The sequence below is a fragment of the Cucurbita pepo genome, chromosome LG11, assembly GCF_002806865.2.
Source record: "Cucurbita pepo subsp. pepo cultivar mu-cu-16 chromosome LG11, ASM280686v2, whole genome shotgun sequence".
In the NCBI taxonomy this organism is placed as follows: domain Eukaryota; kingdom Viridiplantae; phylum Streptophyta; class Magnoliopsida; order Cucurbitales; family Cucurbitaceae; genus Cucurbita; species Cucurbita pepo.
The window spans coordinates 5827306-5845335 of NC_036648.1; the positions used below are offsets into that span (position 1 = coordinate 5827306).

At 36.6% G+C, this 18030-nt stretch overlaps 2 protein-coding genes across 4 annotated transcripts; one reads left to right on the plus strand and one right to left on the minus strand.

The window, feature by feature from the left end:
- Positions 1–6068: 6068 nt before the first annotated feature.
- LOC111806104 lies at positions 6069–12149 on the minus strand. Of its 2 annotated transcripts, none has more exons than XM_023691459.1 (5): positions 11575–12149; positions 8846–9053; positions 6896–7387; positions 6689–6806; positions 6069–6462 (listed from the first exon to the last, which is right to left on the minus strand). In XM_023691459.1, the coding sequence occupies exons 1-4, from the start codon at positions 12086–12088 to the stop codon at positions 6719–6721; spliced, it is 1302 nt and encodes a 433-aa protein (XP_023547227.1). In that variant the 5' UTR covers positions 12089–12149; the 3' UTR covers positions 6069–6462; positions 6689–6718. The 2 variants fall into 2 exon arrangements, with proteins under 2 accessions (XP_023547227.1, XP_023547228.1); XM_023691460.1 differs by having other exon boundaries at positions 6069–6478.
- Positions 12150–14610: 2461 nt separating this feature from the next.
- Positions 14611–16858, plus strand: LOC111804799 (cyclin-D1-1-like). Of its 2 annotated transcripts, none has more exons than XM_023689590.1 (6): positions 14611–15164; positions 15479–15565; positions 15819–15917; positions 16016–16220; positions 16324–16454; positions 16536–16858. In XM_023689590.1, the coding sequence occupies exons 1-6, from the start codon at positions 14910–14912 to the stop codon at positions 16779–16781; spliced, it is 1023 nt and encodes a 340-aa protein (XP_023545358.1). In that variant the 5' UTR covers positions 14611–14909; the 3' UTR covers positions 16782–16858. The 2 variants fall into 2 exon arrangements, with proteins under 2 accessions (XP_023545358.1, XP_023545359.1); XM_023689591.1 differs by having other exon boundaries at positions 14613–15164; positions 16016–16217.
- The last annotated feature ends 1172 nt before the right edge of the window (positions 16859–18030 follow it).

Sequence of the window (18030 nt, forward strand, 5' to 3'; positions counted from 1 at the left end):
AGTATACTTTGATGAATTTTCAATGTTTCTCAGGTAGATGCATTTTGGTGAACGGTCATACGGTGTCGTGGAGCATCCGTCTTGTGTTCGATTGATACCAAATTTGGGAATCTTTCATATTTCATATGAATAGACTTGACTCTAGAACTACATGTCTAAATTTCTTTCGAAACTCCAACTTTCAAGGTTAAGACTCAAAGCCCTGCCTGACCCTTCAATAAGCGTATCTCTGACACTCAAGTCGACGTCGTCGCCTCTGCTATGCCTATGCCTTAGCTTATCTTTCATGTGCATCTTTGTTGTGTTTTAGAGGATACACCGTTCTCCTCGGTTGCATTATGGCACTCGTCTAAGCCTTCGCATGACTAGATGGGTGCCACTTGAGGGTCGCAGATTTGCTTGCCGCAATGTGAGGGTCACAACCTACTCTTTTCATATTATGGTTGTGACATGTAGCTACAAACGCGTAATCTTCCTTCCAGCTTTATGGGAGCGCATGGGATTTTTCTTTTTTTCTTGCTCGACCTTCGCTTGATTATTTTTTTACTCCGATTTAAATACTCATCCTCATTATGACTTGAATTAAGACCTACCGCAAAAATTATAGAAATTTTGGAGCTACTAAAACACGAAAAATTTAGCATGTTATGGCATATATCATCCATTTAAGTAGCCCTTCATATTTTTCAAAAGTAATACTTGTAGGGATTACAAAAACGTGCTAGCATGCAAGCATATCTTACTTTAGGGTGTTAGAATATGCATGTTAAGGACTACAAAAGAGAATCTTTGGATGAGAAAGTAATGTATGTTATAGAAAATTATTGAAATGCCCCTAAGATAAAAATTTAAGATGTATGTTGATTTTATTGTCTTGTGTTTGAATGAAATATTGTGATCTGTGCAATATTATCTCCTTGTTGAACTTGTATCTATGCATGTTATAATATATTTATCTTAAGGTGATTGAGTGTGTGTTCTCCCTGTGGAGAGTGTTTATTTGCATAGAGCTAGGACTAGGGCTCTAGAGTCTGATTGCCTAGACGTTGACTTAGGTTAGGACACCTTTAGTAGTCTAAGCACTTTATGATCATGAGCAGCGTTCAAGGGGTCTAGACCCTAGTACTCTCAAACTAAGAAAGACTCGAAAAGTCATAATAGAGTACCCTAGTGTTGAAAATCCACATCAAGCCACTTGTCACCCTGAACCTTGTTGATCTCCTCGACGCCTAGAGATGACCAAGGTGATATATAGTATATATATGTGTTCTGAGCTTTAGGTGATCAATAGGAATATATCCCTAACAAATTATGCATGAGTGAACCAATTACGATTAATGCCCTAGACCTAAAGCAATATATATATTGACCTAGTTCTGTACGTTTCTAGTAGACCTACACTCATGATCATGAGTGGTAATCAAGGTCTAAACTCAAGTGCACCCAGAGATTAGATTAACCTTAAAGGAGATACCTAAGAACTTAATAAACCTCCACAACATCCATAAATGACTCTAATAGCTTCATAAATGACTCTAGTAGCTTTCATATGAATGGTATCAATAGAATCTCCACCACCCTACCCCTCTAGGTGCACTTGGGATTACAACCAAATTTATTTTTTTCTATCATAAATTATTTTACTATTTCAATAATATAAAAGTTGGTGATTCAAATTTGTGTATCTTAATCAAGAGTACATATTCTATTTCAGCTAAGTAACATTTACTTTGACTATATCATAAATTAATTAAAACATATCCGAGAGTAAGGCAATAATGATACATGCATATAAAATTGCACATACAATATATACAAAAATGAAAGGTATTCATAAAAGCATATTTGGCAGGACAACTATCCAATGACACCAAAGAGAATAAGGTTGAGACATTATCATAACTTACACTCAAATTTGATTCGAAACCCTAATGGCCATTTGTTTGTTTTATAGGTTGACTTAAAAAGTCAATACAACAATATACTAAATATGTGTTTTTAGTTTCATCATGAGGCTGTGATTTATAAGGAAAGGAATGATATTACAAAAAATATTACTATTATTGCGAAGTGATTTAAATAAATTATTGTTGGTTAGTAGCTGGCATATGAAGATAGTGAAATATATACCATATTTGAAAGAAATTATCTTTAAAGAGAATTAATGCTTACTATCACTTATTTATGTTTGTTTTATAATTAGCTACATTAATATTCACCAACACAACTAGATTTGACTTCTCTCGTGCAAAAAAATGTAATAAGAAGTGCTATATTCATTGGCAAAAGTTTTGTCGATAAAAGAAATTGTGTTGGCATGAACGTCCGTCTTATACCGTTGGGAGAAAGTTTCTCCCCGTGCAAATTCAAATGTGCCTCCATGCAAGGCCTTGTGTCGACATTTGTGATTTGCGTTAGGAGAAGTGGTGTAACCATCTGACTTTCTTAAACACTCATATAGTTTTAGAAAACTAAATAAACATACTCTAGGTTTGGAGGTGGTGGTTCACCCTTACTGGGTGTTGCGGATCTGCGGAGTGATAAGTCCTATCTTTGGGATGAACTACCTTCATGTTCTTTGACTTAGAGTAGCTTGTTGTACTTATGCAGTGAATCAATGACATCCTGGAATGAGGCATTGTCTCATAAAGATGCTAATGGGACAGTATGGTGTGAGCTAATATAAACATGATCTATGAAAAGTTAGTTGATGGACCCTCCCACACGACCATAAAATCACTAAAGGTTTGGGGGTGTAATCCCACGTGTGCCAGTTGTAACAACCATATTATGAAAAGAGTAGGTTGTGACCCTCATGTCGAGACATGCAAAGCGGCGACCCTCAAGAGGTGCCCATTCGGCCACGTGTGGACCAATATTGAAGAATGCCATGAGTTGATCGAGGAGGACGGTGAATCATCCAACACACCATATAACGTGTGCACTGAAGAGGAAATGAGACATAAGCAAGATAGGGACAATGAGTAGATATGAACATCACATATGAGGTTGTTGAAGGTTCGGTAGGGTCCCGGACCTTAACCTAGAAAGTCGAGGTTTCGGAAGGAATTTGGACTTGTGATTCTAGAGTTAAATCTGTCCATATAAAATATGAAGGCTCGCCAAATTTTGTGTCAATCAGACATCGAACGGATACTCCATGACACCGTATGACCGTTCGCCAAAATCATGTCTATACATGGAGTATTGAAAATAGCTCAAAATGTATTAGGGGAGGCATGGTGTCATCTCTCCACCACTCCAGGGCCCTATGGCCTAAGCAAGCTACCATGTGGCACATGTGTGTGCCACAGTGAGGGCGAGCATGCTGAGACAAGTGTCTGGGGCAACTTCCTTTGAAATGAGTTTTTTAAGGATCGTACCGAGCAGCACGAGTGTGCCGATATGCCTCAGCTCGAGTGTCGGAGGTTGCATTACACACCCGCTATCTGGTACAGTATCTGTAAATGACATGACATGGGCACGGAAGGATCGATGCCTCGATAGAACCCAGATGGATGGACGTTTGGGATGTCTCGATGAGATGAGCGACACGAGGACCCATTCTCGATTGCATGAGAGAGTGAATTGTGATGGCCGACGACATCCCGAGACTTAGGATGACATCCAAACATATCAGCCATGTCGATTGGGAACCAAAATGACAAGATGAGATGCAATGTTGCATTGAGAGACTTTGACCTGACTAGAGGCAAGGTCGAATCGATAGCTAGGTCTAATGTAGAGGCAAGTCGGTTGTATTGCAGACGATTGAACATGCTTGGATTTTACACAAGCGATGTTCGGTTGCCGAAGACAAACCTCATCTAAGGTCTAATAAAGCTACAAAGTCGGGGCAAACATATATATGGGGCTTGGTTCTCCTTAAGGCTGGTCGTGAGCATATTAAGATAACGACGCCGCACGATTGAAAAAGTAGGACAGTGATAGTTGGTATTAGAGCCACACTTTGTTTGTCTAGTCGAACAAGACAATCAGAGAAATGAGTCTGAGGGTCGAACGAAAGGCATCACAATTGCGTCAAGTGTCGGTGTCAACAACACAATTGTGCTAACAAAACATTAGTGACAGTATTGGGCCAAAGCCAGGACCCCTCCAAGCTCAAGAGTGTCGATTAAGACACATTAACTAGGGGATATGCGTACCCATCAAAGCAAGAACCAAGCTCGTTTGCCAAGGGTTTAGGGTTCGTATAATAGGTAAAACAAATGAAACAAAAGGTGCACTAGGTCAATGTCTTCCAAAGAGTCATTCGCATGAGAGGAATAATGGCAATGGTTGCAAGCAAAGAAGTCGGGGTCAAATACAGCATGCGTCAGCCAAGTGCCGAATGTACACAATGCAAGTTCTTATGAGGGGAAGACATTGCTACAAGAGAGGTAGTCAGTATTGAGTGGATGAGAGCCCGTAAGAATGGGTTGCTCACCCCGAGAGAATGATCCGAGAAGTGAGCACAAGTGAATTCCTTGAGTCATCCCCTCCTACCTAAGATGGATAACTTCACATGAGGATCAAGACCAGCATCAGCTGAAGAGGTGAGCATCAATTCGATGAAGGCAACAAAAGAACAAAGCTGCAAGAAGACCAAGAGAAGGTTTTGACTTTGCTTCAATAGGAAGTGGCCTCGATGAGTAAATGTCATAGTTTGCTTCAAAACAATATGCATCTCGAAATTTTATTCTAGAGGCATACAATAATTTTTTATATCATACAAATAAAGCATTCTTATTTAAAATTATCCTTCAGTACTTCTAAACATGATTATTCTAACCACCTAATATAAGAAATGCTCACATGTTTGAACGTCTTAGCTATCCCTACAAATATTACTTGTCTAAAGTTTGAACGGCTACTTACAAGAATGAAGAAAAAGCTCTGAGACCAAATGATAAGGAATCAACCCAGAAAAAATTATAATATCAATTGAAAAATAATCAACTAAAAAAAAGTTTTGATACTAGATGATAACGAAACACTACAATGCGTAGATGCGCAGATGCATATGAGAATTATTCCCTAAGTTTAATCCACTCTTTATCCCTTCTTAACTATGCTCTTCAAATCAACTCATTTGTAACCATTTAAAACTTGCATAATTTAGACAATAAATTGGATTAAAACTTTAGGTTTCGTTAATAATAAAAATACTCTTTTAACTTTTGGCCTTGAGACTTACCCAATCTAATAAACTACCCTTCTTACAGTGGCCGTGAGAGCTTGAAGGCCCAAAATTAGAGGATGGTTTTTTTGCGTTCCCTTTAGTTTAGGCGTTACTTTTAATTTGCTCTTCTCCCTGCAAACAGCTATAGGTTCCTCATTGTGGCAAGGAGAGGCTAAACTAATAAAGAAAAAATTGTGAACAACATGGCCATTACAAGCCACAACAGAAGACTTATTTTAACTGGAATCATTGGAGAAATAGGAAGTAGCTAAGATGAAGGTCTCGGTGGACTTGTTGATGCTCAAGAGATGATCCATTCAGCATTGCATAACTGGAAGGATATAGGACCTGTACGAGTTCAAATAGAACTGTGAAAAGCATAAAGACCAGGGGGAAAGTCATTGAGAACAGATATCAACATTTCCTCATCATCACCTACAGCACTAATATTAGCAAGACAATCTGTTAACTCTTTAGCATGCTAAATATAAGAATCTACAGACATCAGATTTCTTAGGAAGAGGTGGCAGCCAAGCAAAGAGGGTACCTGGACCAAAAGGGTGGGGTTCATCATAAGCACAGAATTGCGGGATCTCGAGCAACCCAATCGATCTGGAACGATATAGATTCCATCGACGAACCCAACAAGTTTGTGATCTGTAGGCGTATGTCACGTAGGCTCTGATATCATATAACAACGTAATGGCAGAGTATTCTCTAAGTATTCTTGATGATTTACAAAGCTAAAGGAAGCTCACTTCAATAGATGAGCCATGGGAAATAACAAAAAGGAACTACTCTGCAACTTACATAACACAAATAATTACAATAGCTCATAACCAAAAGATCTAACCGAGCTTACTAATTTACAGCAATGCTAACATAATTTAATAGAAGGCAGAAACAAGTTGCTCATTGATTTACAGTTATAATGATTCTGCAGGCAAGCAACTGCTACATATAGTTATTGCCTTCGTCAACGATGCAACGAACTCAAACCAATCGAATATAAATATTAGATGGATTGGCATTCCGTTTGAGGATCGCACAATTTTACAGACCAAATTCACCCGACACAACTCAACCAACGAACTTCAAAAACTCTCAACTGTCATAAACTCCAAATTTCTTTCTAAACAAAACCTTTCCTGAAAGATATGTGATTCCAACTACTTCAACATGATAAATCTCATGCTTGTCAGGAATTTTACATGACATAACAATACACTCGATGGAGGCAAGAGACATCGCTGTTGTTGCGTCTTTTATCAGCCTATTTGCTGCAGCATAACCAAATTGAACAAAAGAATTAAGACTTTTTAGTTATTACAGTCAATGAACCAGGAATTCGGAAGAGGGGATGAGTTATACTAAGACCAAAATATAAGTATCACAAATCCATACAAGGGACCTAGCTGAACTAGTTGGATTTGTATAAATCACCCAGAAAATGAAGTTTATGCTTTGTAATCACATCTCACATGAGTTTTTGGTTAAAGTTCTTACGTTATTAATTTCAGAGAGTATCCACTCCAATTAGTTCCCTTCTTTTGAAGCCACGGCTGATTTTTTTCCATATCTTGAGTACACGTCAGTTAAGACAGCCTTCTCCTTTATCCTTAGCCTGCGCTAACATAGAAAGCACATTAAGTTAGTTTTTCAAAGCATAAAATGTAAAACCATATTATAAACAATCACTTGATGCAGCAAGACCTTTTCGCAGATCCTGGAATAACTAGCGATGATTTCTTCTCTCCTTTTTCCTTAGGTTGCTTCTTCTTTGAAACCTTAGTTTTCATATTGATAGGTGGAGCTTCTCTATGAACTTCCTCTCTTCCTTGAGGAGGAATTTCTTCTAGTTCGTGGATTTTATCTAGTTCCTTTTCCGATGGTGGCAGAATTTTGGACTCTGTTCTTGATTCGACACCATTATCGTCCTCATCATCCGAGTGTAATTCACTAACATATGCTAAATTGTCTTCAATATCCTCCACCCTTGTTCTTTCGACTTCACCGGCTAAATCCATGTCCATATCAGCAACCTGCCCTGCTTCCTCTTCAAGAATACTTAGTCGAGAACGATTGGTACTAACCACCGAAATTTCACGAGCCGAATTGGAAGTTTGTTGATTCATTATTTCACATTTTATTTGCTTCTGAACCCTTCCAAACGTAAGATATTGTCCAGAAAATGATTGCAAGAAACTGAAGAACCAATGAATAACACACTTTTTACCAATTTATTAAGGAATATAGATGCATAAAATGTTGTGCCATGTTTATATGAAACCTAGAAACTATTCAAGTTCATAAACATAATGCCAAGACATGTAAAGCTGTGATGGTTTCAGCATGTACAAATTTATATAGCTAGCACCTGATGATCTCAGAATGCACAATTGTAAATAGGCATCACATTTTTATTTTAGGAAAACTAAATTTTATGAAGAAGATAAAAGAACGAAGTACAAAGAGGCACACAAACGTAGGTCTCCATACCTAGGTGAAGGAACCAATGGTTGAAGTAAAGACAAAAGAAACTGTGATATGAATCAAGGCATCAATCATGCAATATAAACTTTAAAAAAGATGTGAAGAAAATGTTGTTCAAATTATCACAAGATGTTGCAATTCATGCCACATTAAGGAAGAATCAAGCTTCATTTATTCTTAGATGGACAAATTTTGGGTGAATGTTAATCTAGAGTTATTGTGTTTCTTTAATGTATTTTAAGGCTTTTATTTACTTTAAGATAAAATTTACCGAGTGGCTAATTATAGCCATAAAATTTACATAGTGGTTAATTATAGCCATAAAATATGAAAGTTACAACTCTTGAAATAACTCATGAAAGGCTAAGAGTTTTCATTTTGAGGCTACATAAAGTCATTTATGTTATCTTTGTAGAGAAACTTGGAAAATGTAGTAAAATGAGCGTTTTTGCTTTCCTTTAGCCAATAGCAAAATTTCTTTTCTTTGTACTTCTATGTAGTTTAGGTTGCATTTTCAGAATCATTCAAGCTTGACATGATCAATCTTGATTGTGGAGTGATTCAAATCTCAAACAAGTGCTCTTACCTTGAGATATTCGATCAACAAGGTAATCCAAATCTTACTTTCCATTATAGTGATTCCTTATCATTTGGTATCAACTTTCCCTTGGGTTGATTCCTTATCAAACTGACTTCTTAGTCTCTCAGAGCCCAACGAAACCGAAAATCAAAGGAGTTTGTTCCAACTTGTGAACAATACAAGACTGTAAATTTTTTAGATAGAGGCAGAGATCAAAGAAGTGGAGCTGTAAAGAGAGAGATCCAAAACAAAAGCCAAATATCCTACCACAACTCTACCGCCATTCTTACTGAAAAGGTGGTGAAAGAAGAAAATCTGGAAGGCAAAGAGAGATCGCTTCCCATAGGTTCGTAAAGGTGCCTTCAGAAGCTACCATTAGCAATTTCCTTTAGAAGAACCCTTTAATAGTGAAAGAAGAACCAGCCAAAAACCATTCAAGAGTTTTGGCAATAAGAATGTCTTCACAAATTTTATTGCGGCAGTGCTACCTTTCTTGACTAAATAAGTTTGGTATTTTGAAGCTAACTTATGAAAAAGATAAGAGAAAAATTGTAATTGGTTCTATAGTTTCTTATTATCCAAAAACATACCTGATGGCGTCTCCTTCAGACTTGCAATCAACAAATGCAAAACCCTTGCAGATTGGATCCCTAGTCTTTTTGTTTCCAATGACTGCAGGAGTTATATTGACTATTCCAGGGAACCCTTTGAAAGCCAACATCAGATCCCTGTGAATGTTCCTTTTTTTAGGAAGGTTGATAACGCGTACACGAACTCCAGTATTAGCAATTTCTGGAGCTGAAGAAATGCATGATACTCGAGGTTAGATCAATTTAAGAATTAGAATGACAAAAGTTCATTCATAATTAGCCATTATAGAAGTCCAGAGTAGATTTCGTGCAACAGTCTGGCTAAAAATCAGACAGGACGTTATTCATTTTTTCACAATTATATCAGGGTAATAATAAGACTCTAATACTATGACTTGTGGCAGTTTTATTTTTTGGAAAATTCAATTTTGACACATGAATTTTTCAATGTATACCAATTTACCCTAAACTTTAAATTCATAAAATTGCACCTTAAATTTGGAGACTCAGCATGTTCTACTCAATACGGGCCTCCAATGAAAACGACAATAGAACTGTTTTTCTTTTCTTTTTTAATATGTGAATTTTGGTAGAGCTACAATGGTTGATTTTGTGCATTAATGAGAATAAGTTATGTTCAAAACATGATTCTAACTGAAATTAGATAACTCTTGGAGATTTCACATTACTATTTATTGGTTTCTTTGATGATACATCTTAATCTACGGCAACAAATTGGAGTAATACACAGGCCATCTACGCTTGGAGTTAGAAGACTTATCAATGCATAATTTTTTACGCCAACGTGAAAAAACGTGTTCTACCCAGCCCAGCCCAAATCATTCTGGCAAGAGGTGGTAGAAAGCCCTTCTAAGCTATACATTGAATTGATCAACCCCAAGATCTTCAAAGAACTAAAACAGTTCCTTGGTTTAACAAGGTTAAAGTGGACCCGCAACTTAAGAAAAATCAATCGGTTGGAATAAGGAAGCTGATGCGACATAACAACTAAACTGACCATGATTGATCCCTCATTTTAGCATAGCTTAACTTTCATAAACCATATATGACAGAATGCAAGAAGTCAAGGATAGGCATCGTGGCAAATATTATGCAAGAAATTGGCTTCTGCACATTCACTAATAGAGCAAAACAACTTTTGGGGATAATTGTATCTCAATTGAAGAAAACTGCAATGCACATAGCTCAAAGCATTTTGGCTAGCTAGGGAAACTTCGACCTGTAAAGGGCAGACTGTCATCCAACTACCACACCATGAATACCCTACCAGCCCCATCATGGTGCCTTAATATTTTTCAATGCTTGTAGGCTGGCTTTTTATTGATAAGATTGGGACAAATGTATGCTTTTTTATGGGTGACTATGAACTAGAGAATATGTAGAGAATATGTAGTGAAACAGCTCAAAGATACCATGCCAAACGGCCCGAGAAAAATCACAACTCTAAAGAATATGATCAAGGTCCTCAGCTGCCTTCCTACAATGAATATGACAATGCAGCCCAACGCGCCATAAGAGCACCTCTAGCTGAGAGCCAATCTAAGGTGTTAACTCTTATGTGTAAAACCTGCCACACAACTAACTTAACCTTCTCGGAAATTTTCACCTTTCAAATCAGGAAAAACATAACTGCTAGTAGGGGAAAGATGGGACAAGCAATGGAAGATAGAGCTACAAGAAAAGCCTTTCGAAGGACAAGGAATGCAAAGGCGAATATCTCACCTATCAGGCTTAAACCAAAAACATCCCTATTGGTCAACCAACGACATAAATCCGAGGAAGGAGAAGGTTGAGACTTCAATATGGAAAATATCGACAAAACTGAGATTCTTCGAAGAGGACAATTAAAATAAGCGAGAAAATAAAGACTAGATGCATCTATCCCCCCTATTATCCTCCCAAAAATAAATATCCCTCTGATCCCCTACCACATTATGAACAAACTGGGAAAACAAAGGAAAACTAGACGCGATATCTTTCCTAGGATTTCTATCGGTGCCTTAGACCCCACCGTCGATCCAATCCCAGACATGAGGCGCATACTTACTAACAATAACCTTGTGTTGTAAGGAATCAGCTTCATGATAGAATCGCCAGAGCCATTTAGCTAAAAGGGTCATGTTTCTCACCCTCAGGATACCAATGTCAAACCCCTTAGCCACGAGCTAAGGACTCCAAATCAGGAAAGAAAATAGGTAGGAATGTCACTCAGAACCAACTGAATAAGGGTTAGTCTCCCACCTTTTGGGAAAAGACTCTAGTCTAATATGAAGTTGTCCACCCATAACTGATTATGAAATTGACCAATGTCACAACTTTATCACTCTCCTGAGCTGAGTTTTGTCACTAATTCTCTTGTCCAATAATAGAAGGCATATCCCACTAATGAGAAGGATAAGCACACTATAATCCTTTGTGACACCTATTCACTGGCATCAAATTCTTCATTAGTCAATCTTGGAGGCAAAATTATTCAAAGAAGCTTAAACAATGTGGTTGGTAATTTATATTGTTCGATGTAGGAGAGAAACCTAAAATTACATAGAGATTAGAGGAAGCAACCTAATCTAGCAGCCAAGTGATGTAGTTTTCGCTAGTGGAGGTATTGGTTACACACACACGGATTAGTAACTTGAAACAAAGCACTGCCTATTATCCACAGGACATGAGGATAAAGAGTTACAAAATTGAGGGAGAATGAGACTGACCTTCTTTATCTGCGACATTTCTACCAGAGTTGGGGTTGGAAGGAGGCTGACTCTTGAGCTTATTGATATTTGCAGCCTGAGCTTTCCTACTCTGCTCGATTTCTTGTAGCAATTTCTCTTCAATCGAAGTGTCATACTCCTTCCCCTCTCCGAATCCACGAGGCCTCGCCGCAAGCCACTCTCTCATGTTCGCTAACGGCAAAAGCATCTCATCTCCGTCCAAGTCCTCGTCCCCGTCGAATTCATTGTCGGAATCACTCTGGTCAGTTAGGGAAACGCCGCCTTTTCCACGCTTTTTCAGTGCGGAAACAGGAAAACACATTGGTCTTGGGCCATGAACAAGAGATAAACTGAAATGGAGTGACCGGAATTTTGTGGAATTGGAATTACAAGGTTGGAGATTGTAGAGAGCGGTGTAAGGCGTTGGGAGAAGAAGGGAGTTGTTAGGGCGACTGTGTGGCACTGACGGCCAAGTCGTGATGAAACGGCAGTGAAGGGGCGGCGAATCGAGCATCTCTGCTCTGATAAACGATTATTCCACTGAAGAAGAAGATAGAGGCCGTTTTGCAAGGCAGTTTATCATATTATCCAATTTTCTGAAGATATCATCTTATACGTCAAGGAAGGTCCTTGGTTCGAATCCTGCAACGCTATGATTTATTTTCTTTTTCTGACTTTTTAATTTTTCTTAGGAAAAGAATTTTACCACACTTGATTGTTTGTTGTAAAATATTTTTAAATAAAAATAAAATTTTTGCGAACATTCTTATTTTTATATTATAATTTTTTTTTTCTCAATATTTTTATGGTACTAGTAGAAAATTAGGTAATTTGTGTACAATCGTACTCAAAAGAAAGTAGGTTGTGATCCCATGTGTCGTTAGTTAGAAGGCAACACACAATAATGACAAGAGTGTCAGAGACAAGCTCGAACGGAGTTGGGTAGGGTCCACCCATAAACTCAAAAGTCGGAGTTTCGACGTGAGTTTGGACATGCGGCTCTGGAGTTAAGTCCATATATGTGAAGATGAAAGTTTTCTAAACTTGGTGATTGGATAAAAAACAAACGCTCCACAAGATCATATGATTGTTCGCAAAAATCACGTCTACTCCTACTGTATTATGAGAGGAGACATGATGTTAGCTCTCCACCACCCTTAGACCCTATGACCCAAGTGAGCTGCCCTATAGCACATGTGTGTCATACTGTAAGTGAGTGTTGCAAGATGAGTGTCTAAGGCGTCTTCCTTTGCAAAACAGTGTGTGCTAAATCATATTATCCAACCTTTGGTAGATTTTGGTTTTCACCATATTTCCTTGTTTTATTTTTATTTGTTTTCACTTTTGTCTTTTTTAGTCTCGATCCGGGTTTTGAAGTCTTGAAAATCGGGATGTGACAGCTCTGACAAATTTTCTAAATATTATTTCCTTCTACCTTAACTTGAATATTCAGCCTCTAAGGCACTCATTAAATTCCTAAAGTTCTGACTTAATAGGAAAAAATTGAAAAACTAATTAATGTTGAGACTCGAGTGTTACCATCGTACTTAAATTCTTTAGATGAAATAAACTCTTTTTTATTTTGGATTAAAATTTAATAGTTGCCTGTATTTTGTGATAATACTATGATATTAATCTGATAAAGAATCCTATTTATTGTTCTAGAACTAAGCATATTAATATTGGATAGCATATGGAAAGTGAGCATATTATTCTTGATTTTGTCAATATTTTCGCTAAGTCAATGAATGAAGAAAATATTTGCGTAAATAGGCTTGAGCTTAGTATTATTTGTTGGGATATACCGGAAGAAATATATTCTTAATTTATTATTATTATTATTTTTTCTTATTTTAGGGTTTACTAATTACTTTATTATAATTTTATTCCATAGTTTATTTAGGAGGTGGTTTGGATTTTTGACCTTTCATCTTCAATTAATTAATTTTATTTAATTAATGTTGACATTATAAATAAATTAAATACCGACACATGGAGGTTGGAAGACTAATACTTGTGGTGTTTTGATTGCTTTGAAATTTTGAAAATTAAAATGAAAATCATTGCATATGACATATTACCGTTAACAGTAATTATTAAAAAAAAAATTATTATTATAAAATAAATATTTTCAAAATACTGCCATCTATATGTATTATTATTATTATTATTATTATTATTATTATTATTTAAATAAAATTGATATTGATGAGTACAGATGCGTACATTACGATATCGATATTTCGCCATGATATTATGCAGGCTCTATTCTTTGGTAGTTTCGATAGTGTGAGCATGCACTAACTAAAGGGTAAGCTTAAGGATGTACACTTCTATATGGTGGATCAATGCACGCGTGCGTGGACCATGTGTAGAGAAGTACTGTACATCTAAATTTCCCAAACTGGGTAGTAGAGTCTAAAATTATGAAATGTTTTTATAAAAAGATAGGTCTCACTATAAATGCTTGTGTTTGTATTTCTCGACCTCAACAACAGAGTTACTTATTAAGTATTTTTAAATATTCAAGTCACGTGTTATTTTATTTTTAGGTAAATGTAAGACACGATTGTACGAATGACAACAAAATAAAGTGTTTTCGTTATTTCTTTGTAGATTACCTTAATTTGAAATAGATTTTTTGAACGTTTAAGTTCATGACATCGTTTATGAAATACTTTAAATAAAATTTTTTTTGTGCATATTAGACATATCATATATGTCGTGACGGTAAAATATGATTTTTAATTTTAAAAATATTATACGATAAAATTTGATTGGTTTTGACATGGAAGAGGAAGAAAACACAGAGAAACCGAGTACGGTTCCAGGTGGCAATAGAATGTAAGGAGACTTCACCTACAATTATACCTGCAGGTGAGGTTATCAAAGCCCCTTCATTACAGAGCTGAACAATAAAACGGAATACTGCCTAGACTGGTCCATTGAATCAAATTTTCTTTTTAATTTTTGCAAGAAACAATTATTTTTTCGCTTTAAATTATTTATATATAAAAATAAAAAGTGTATTACGGACAACGACTCTGAATAAAGAGAAGTCTTTTTCGTTCCAGTCTCCAAGCTCCTACGGTTCTGTCCCCAACGGAATTTGTAAATTTTCCCGTTACAATTTGTATATATACACCTCAATTCCCTTCTTCAATCCCCATCCAAATCCATCTCCATCTCATCGTCTTCCTCACTACTCATACCCACCGCTTTTTAACTTTTTTTTCTGTTTCACTTGAAGTCTCCGGCGGTGTTTCCGGCGGCCTTTCGGAATCCGATGAGGATGACAGTGGCTGGAAGAGGATGAAGGATACTCGGTTCCTGTCATGTCGATCTCTTCTTCCGATGACTGCTTTATTGACTCTCAATTACTCTGTGACGAGGACTCCTCCGATATTTTGTCCGGAGAGTCGCCAGAGTACTCCTCGGACCTTGAATCGCCTGCCAGTAGTGAGGATTCTATTGCTAGTTTCATAGAGGACGAGAGGCACTTCGTTCCTGGGATTGATTACTTGTCGCGCTTTCACTCTCAATCGCTCGATTCCTCCGCAAGAGCTGACTCTGTTGCATGGATTCTCAAGGTATTCGATTCGATTCGATTCGTTTTATTCTCTCTTCGCTGATCGGATTTTGTAATTTCATTCGTTTTTCTGCTATTACGCCTCGGTAAGTCGTCGGCGATGTTTGAGGCTTGGATCTAGGTTAATTTTCTTTGAGCAGAACCTAACGCTTGAAGGTAATCGAGCGATTCGGATTCGGATTCGGATTCTGATTCCATGGAGGCTTTTGATTCTCTCTAATCCACAATCAATAATTAACCATCTCTGTTGTGAAATACTGTATTTAATTTCTTGAAATCGTAATGAATTTGTGTTGTTTGTTGTTGTTGTTCCAGGTTCAAGCATATTACGGTTTTCAACCACTCACTGCATACCTTTCCGTCAATTACTTGGATCGATTCCTTTATTCTCGCCGCTTGCCGGTAAAAGTCACTTTCGCTTTATTGAAAATCAGTGTCAAATCTCATCATGATTATGTTCTTCAGTAAAGTTCAGTATTATCCTGATTAGTCATCTCTTCGATCATAACGAGTAATTTTCTTTTATCTGCACTGGTCTGAGTGTGATTCTTGAGAAATCTGTTCGTAATTCGTTAATCAACAATCCAGATTTAACATATACGAATTGTTAATGACATTGATTTGTGGCTGTGTTTAATTGAAACGATGTTTCCAGGAAACAAACGGGTGGCCATTGCAGCTTCTATCAGTGGCTTGTTTGTCACTTGCAGCTAAAATGGAGGAACCACTTGTTCCTTCGTTCCTGGATCTCCAGGTAACTCTTGTTTACATTTCCACTGCTGTGGTGTCTGAGAAATCCTTCCACTCTGATTTTGGAAGAAAATTAAAATGGATTATGATTGATGATCATAGATCGAAGGAGCAAAATATATATTTGAACCTAGAACAATACGTAGGATGGAGCTTCTTGTGCTTACAACATTGGATTGGCGGCTCCGATCCGTAACCCCCTTCAGCTTCATCGGATTCTTCGCCTACAAAGTCGATCCCACCGGAACATTTTCCAGTTTTCTCATCTCACGCTCCACAGAAATCATTCTCTCCAATATTCGAGGTGGTAATTAATCAATCAATCAACTCCCATTATTAGCTTAGCTGGGATTAGGAATGGGCGCATTTAATTTAGAGTACTCTAACAATGGTAATTATTATTATCACAGACGCAAGCTTTCTTGAGTACTGGCCTTCCTGCATTGCTGCCGCAGCCTTACTTTGTGCGGCAAATGAAATACCCAATTTGACCCTTCTCAATCCTGAACATGCAGAGTCTTGGTGCAATGGGCTCAGCAAAGTGAGCACACTCCCTTGTCATCAAATACACCATTTCAAACCATACCATGTGAATTTACCTAAACGTTCTTGTTTCTTATAGGATAAAATCGTCGGGTGTTATCGACTAATGCAGCCATTAACATCGGAGAGTAGTCGTAGAAAGCCCCCAAAAGTGATACCGCAACTCCGAGTGAGAATCCGAGCTGGGTTGAGGTACAACAACTCGTCGTCGTCATCGTCATCGTCGACATCAACAAGGTTAGGTTATAAAAGGAGGAAGTTGAATAATTGCTTGTGGGTAGAAGAAGATGACAAAGAAAATTCCAAGTTTAGAGCAGAGGAATAAATTTAAAAAGAAAGAAAAAGGTTTTGATGGGTTTTGTGGTGGTGGTGGTGGTGGTGGTCCAAACTTTATCTTCCAAACCAAAAAAAAAAAAAAAAAANATATATATATATATATATATATATATATATATAATTAATAATATAAGTGAAATATATGTTTTTTTTTTAATTGGGTAAAAAAATAAAAATAAAGGAAGGAATTTGTTGGTGGGGACAGAGGGCAGTGGCATCTGCAGATTCCCAAGGAAGCAGCAAGGAGTTTTGGTTATTGTTTGTTGTAGATATTATTTTTGTGTGAGGAAAAAAAAAAAAAGAAAAAAAAGAAAAAAAAGGGAAAAATAGAAGTGGTGGGGGGTTGAATTCAGAGGCAGCATTTATTAGTGATTTGAAAGAATATAGAGACGACGGGCCCCACCGGAGAGGGAAGAAAAAGGAAATATATAATTTAAATGAAATGAGTTGGCACGTGCGAATGAGGCGTGTGTGTTTATTAAGTTGTTTTTGTAATTTTGGTGTTTCAATGTTATGTATTAAATATATAGTATGGAATTTGTTATGACACGTAGGATAATTTAGATTTTGTTTTAAATAAATAAAGAAATTGCATGCGTGTTGTTAGTTGTCACTGAATAAACAAATATGATAAAATAATTATGTGGAGATTTTAGTTTTCCAACTCTGTGATGCGTTGCACGTGATTCTTACCTGATACTTTTGTTCTCTTCTACTTAAAAAATAAAAATCTTGTACATATTAATTAATTAATTAATTTAATTTTACATATAAAACAAACACAAAATTAATTATCTTGTTTTATTTTGTGGGTTCCATGCTATCTTTTGTTTTTTTTTTTTTCATTATCTTTAAATGAATATTGTTAAGACAAATAAAGAATTAAGATAAATATATGTATATATATATATTTAATTTAATGGTCAAAATATTAATAAAAGTTAAATGTTTGATTTTTATTTTTTTTCAAAATGAAAATAAAGATAAAAAAAGGAAAATGAAATTGCGAGTGAGGAAGGGGCAAAGGCTTAATTTTAGGTCCCCACCAACCAACTCCCACCGTCTTCTTTTAATCTATTTATAGGCAGGCCAATACTGTGTCCCCTTTCCCCTAATTCAATTCTTCCATTTTTTTTTTTATAATTTTATTTTTTAATATATTCTAACCAAAATCATTCTTTACAAAATCTAATTTTGATTTTGTTCATTGTTTAATATTTAGTACGATTTTCAATGTT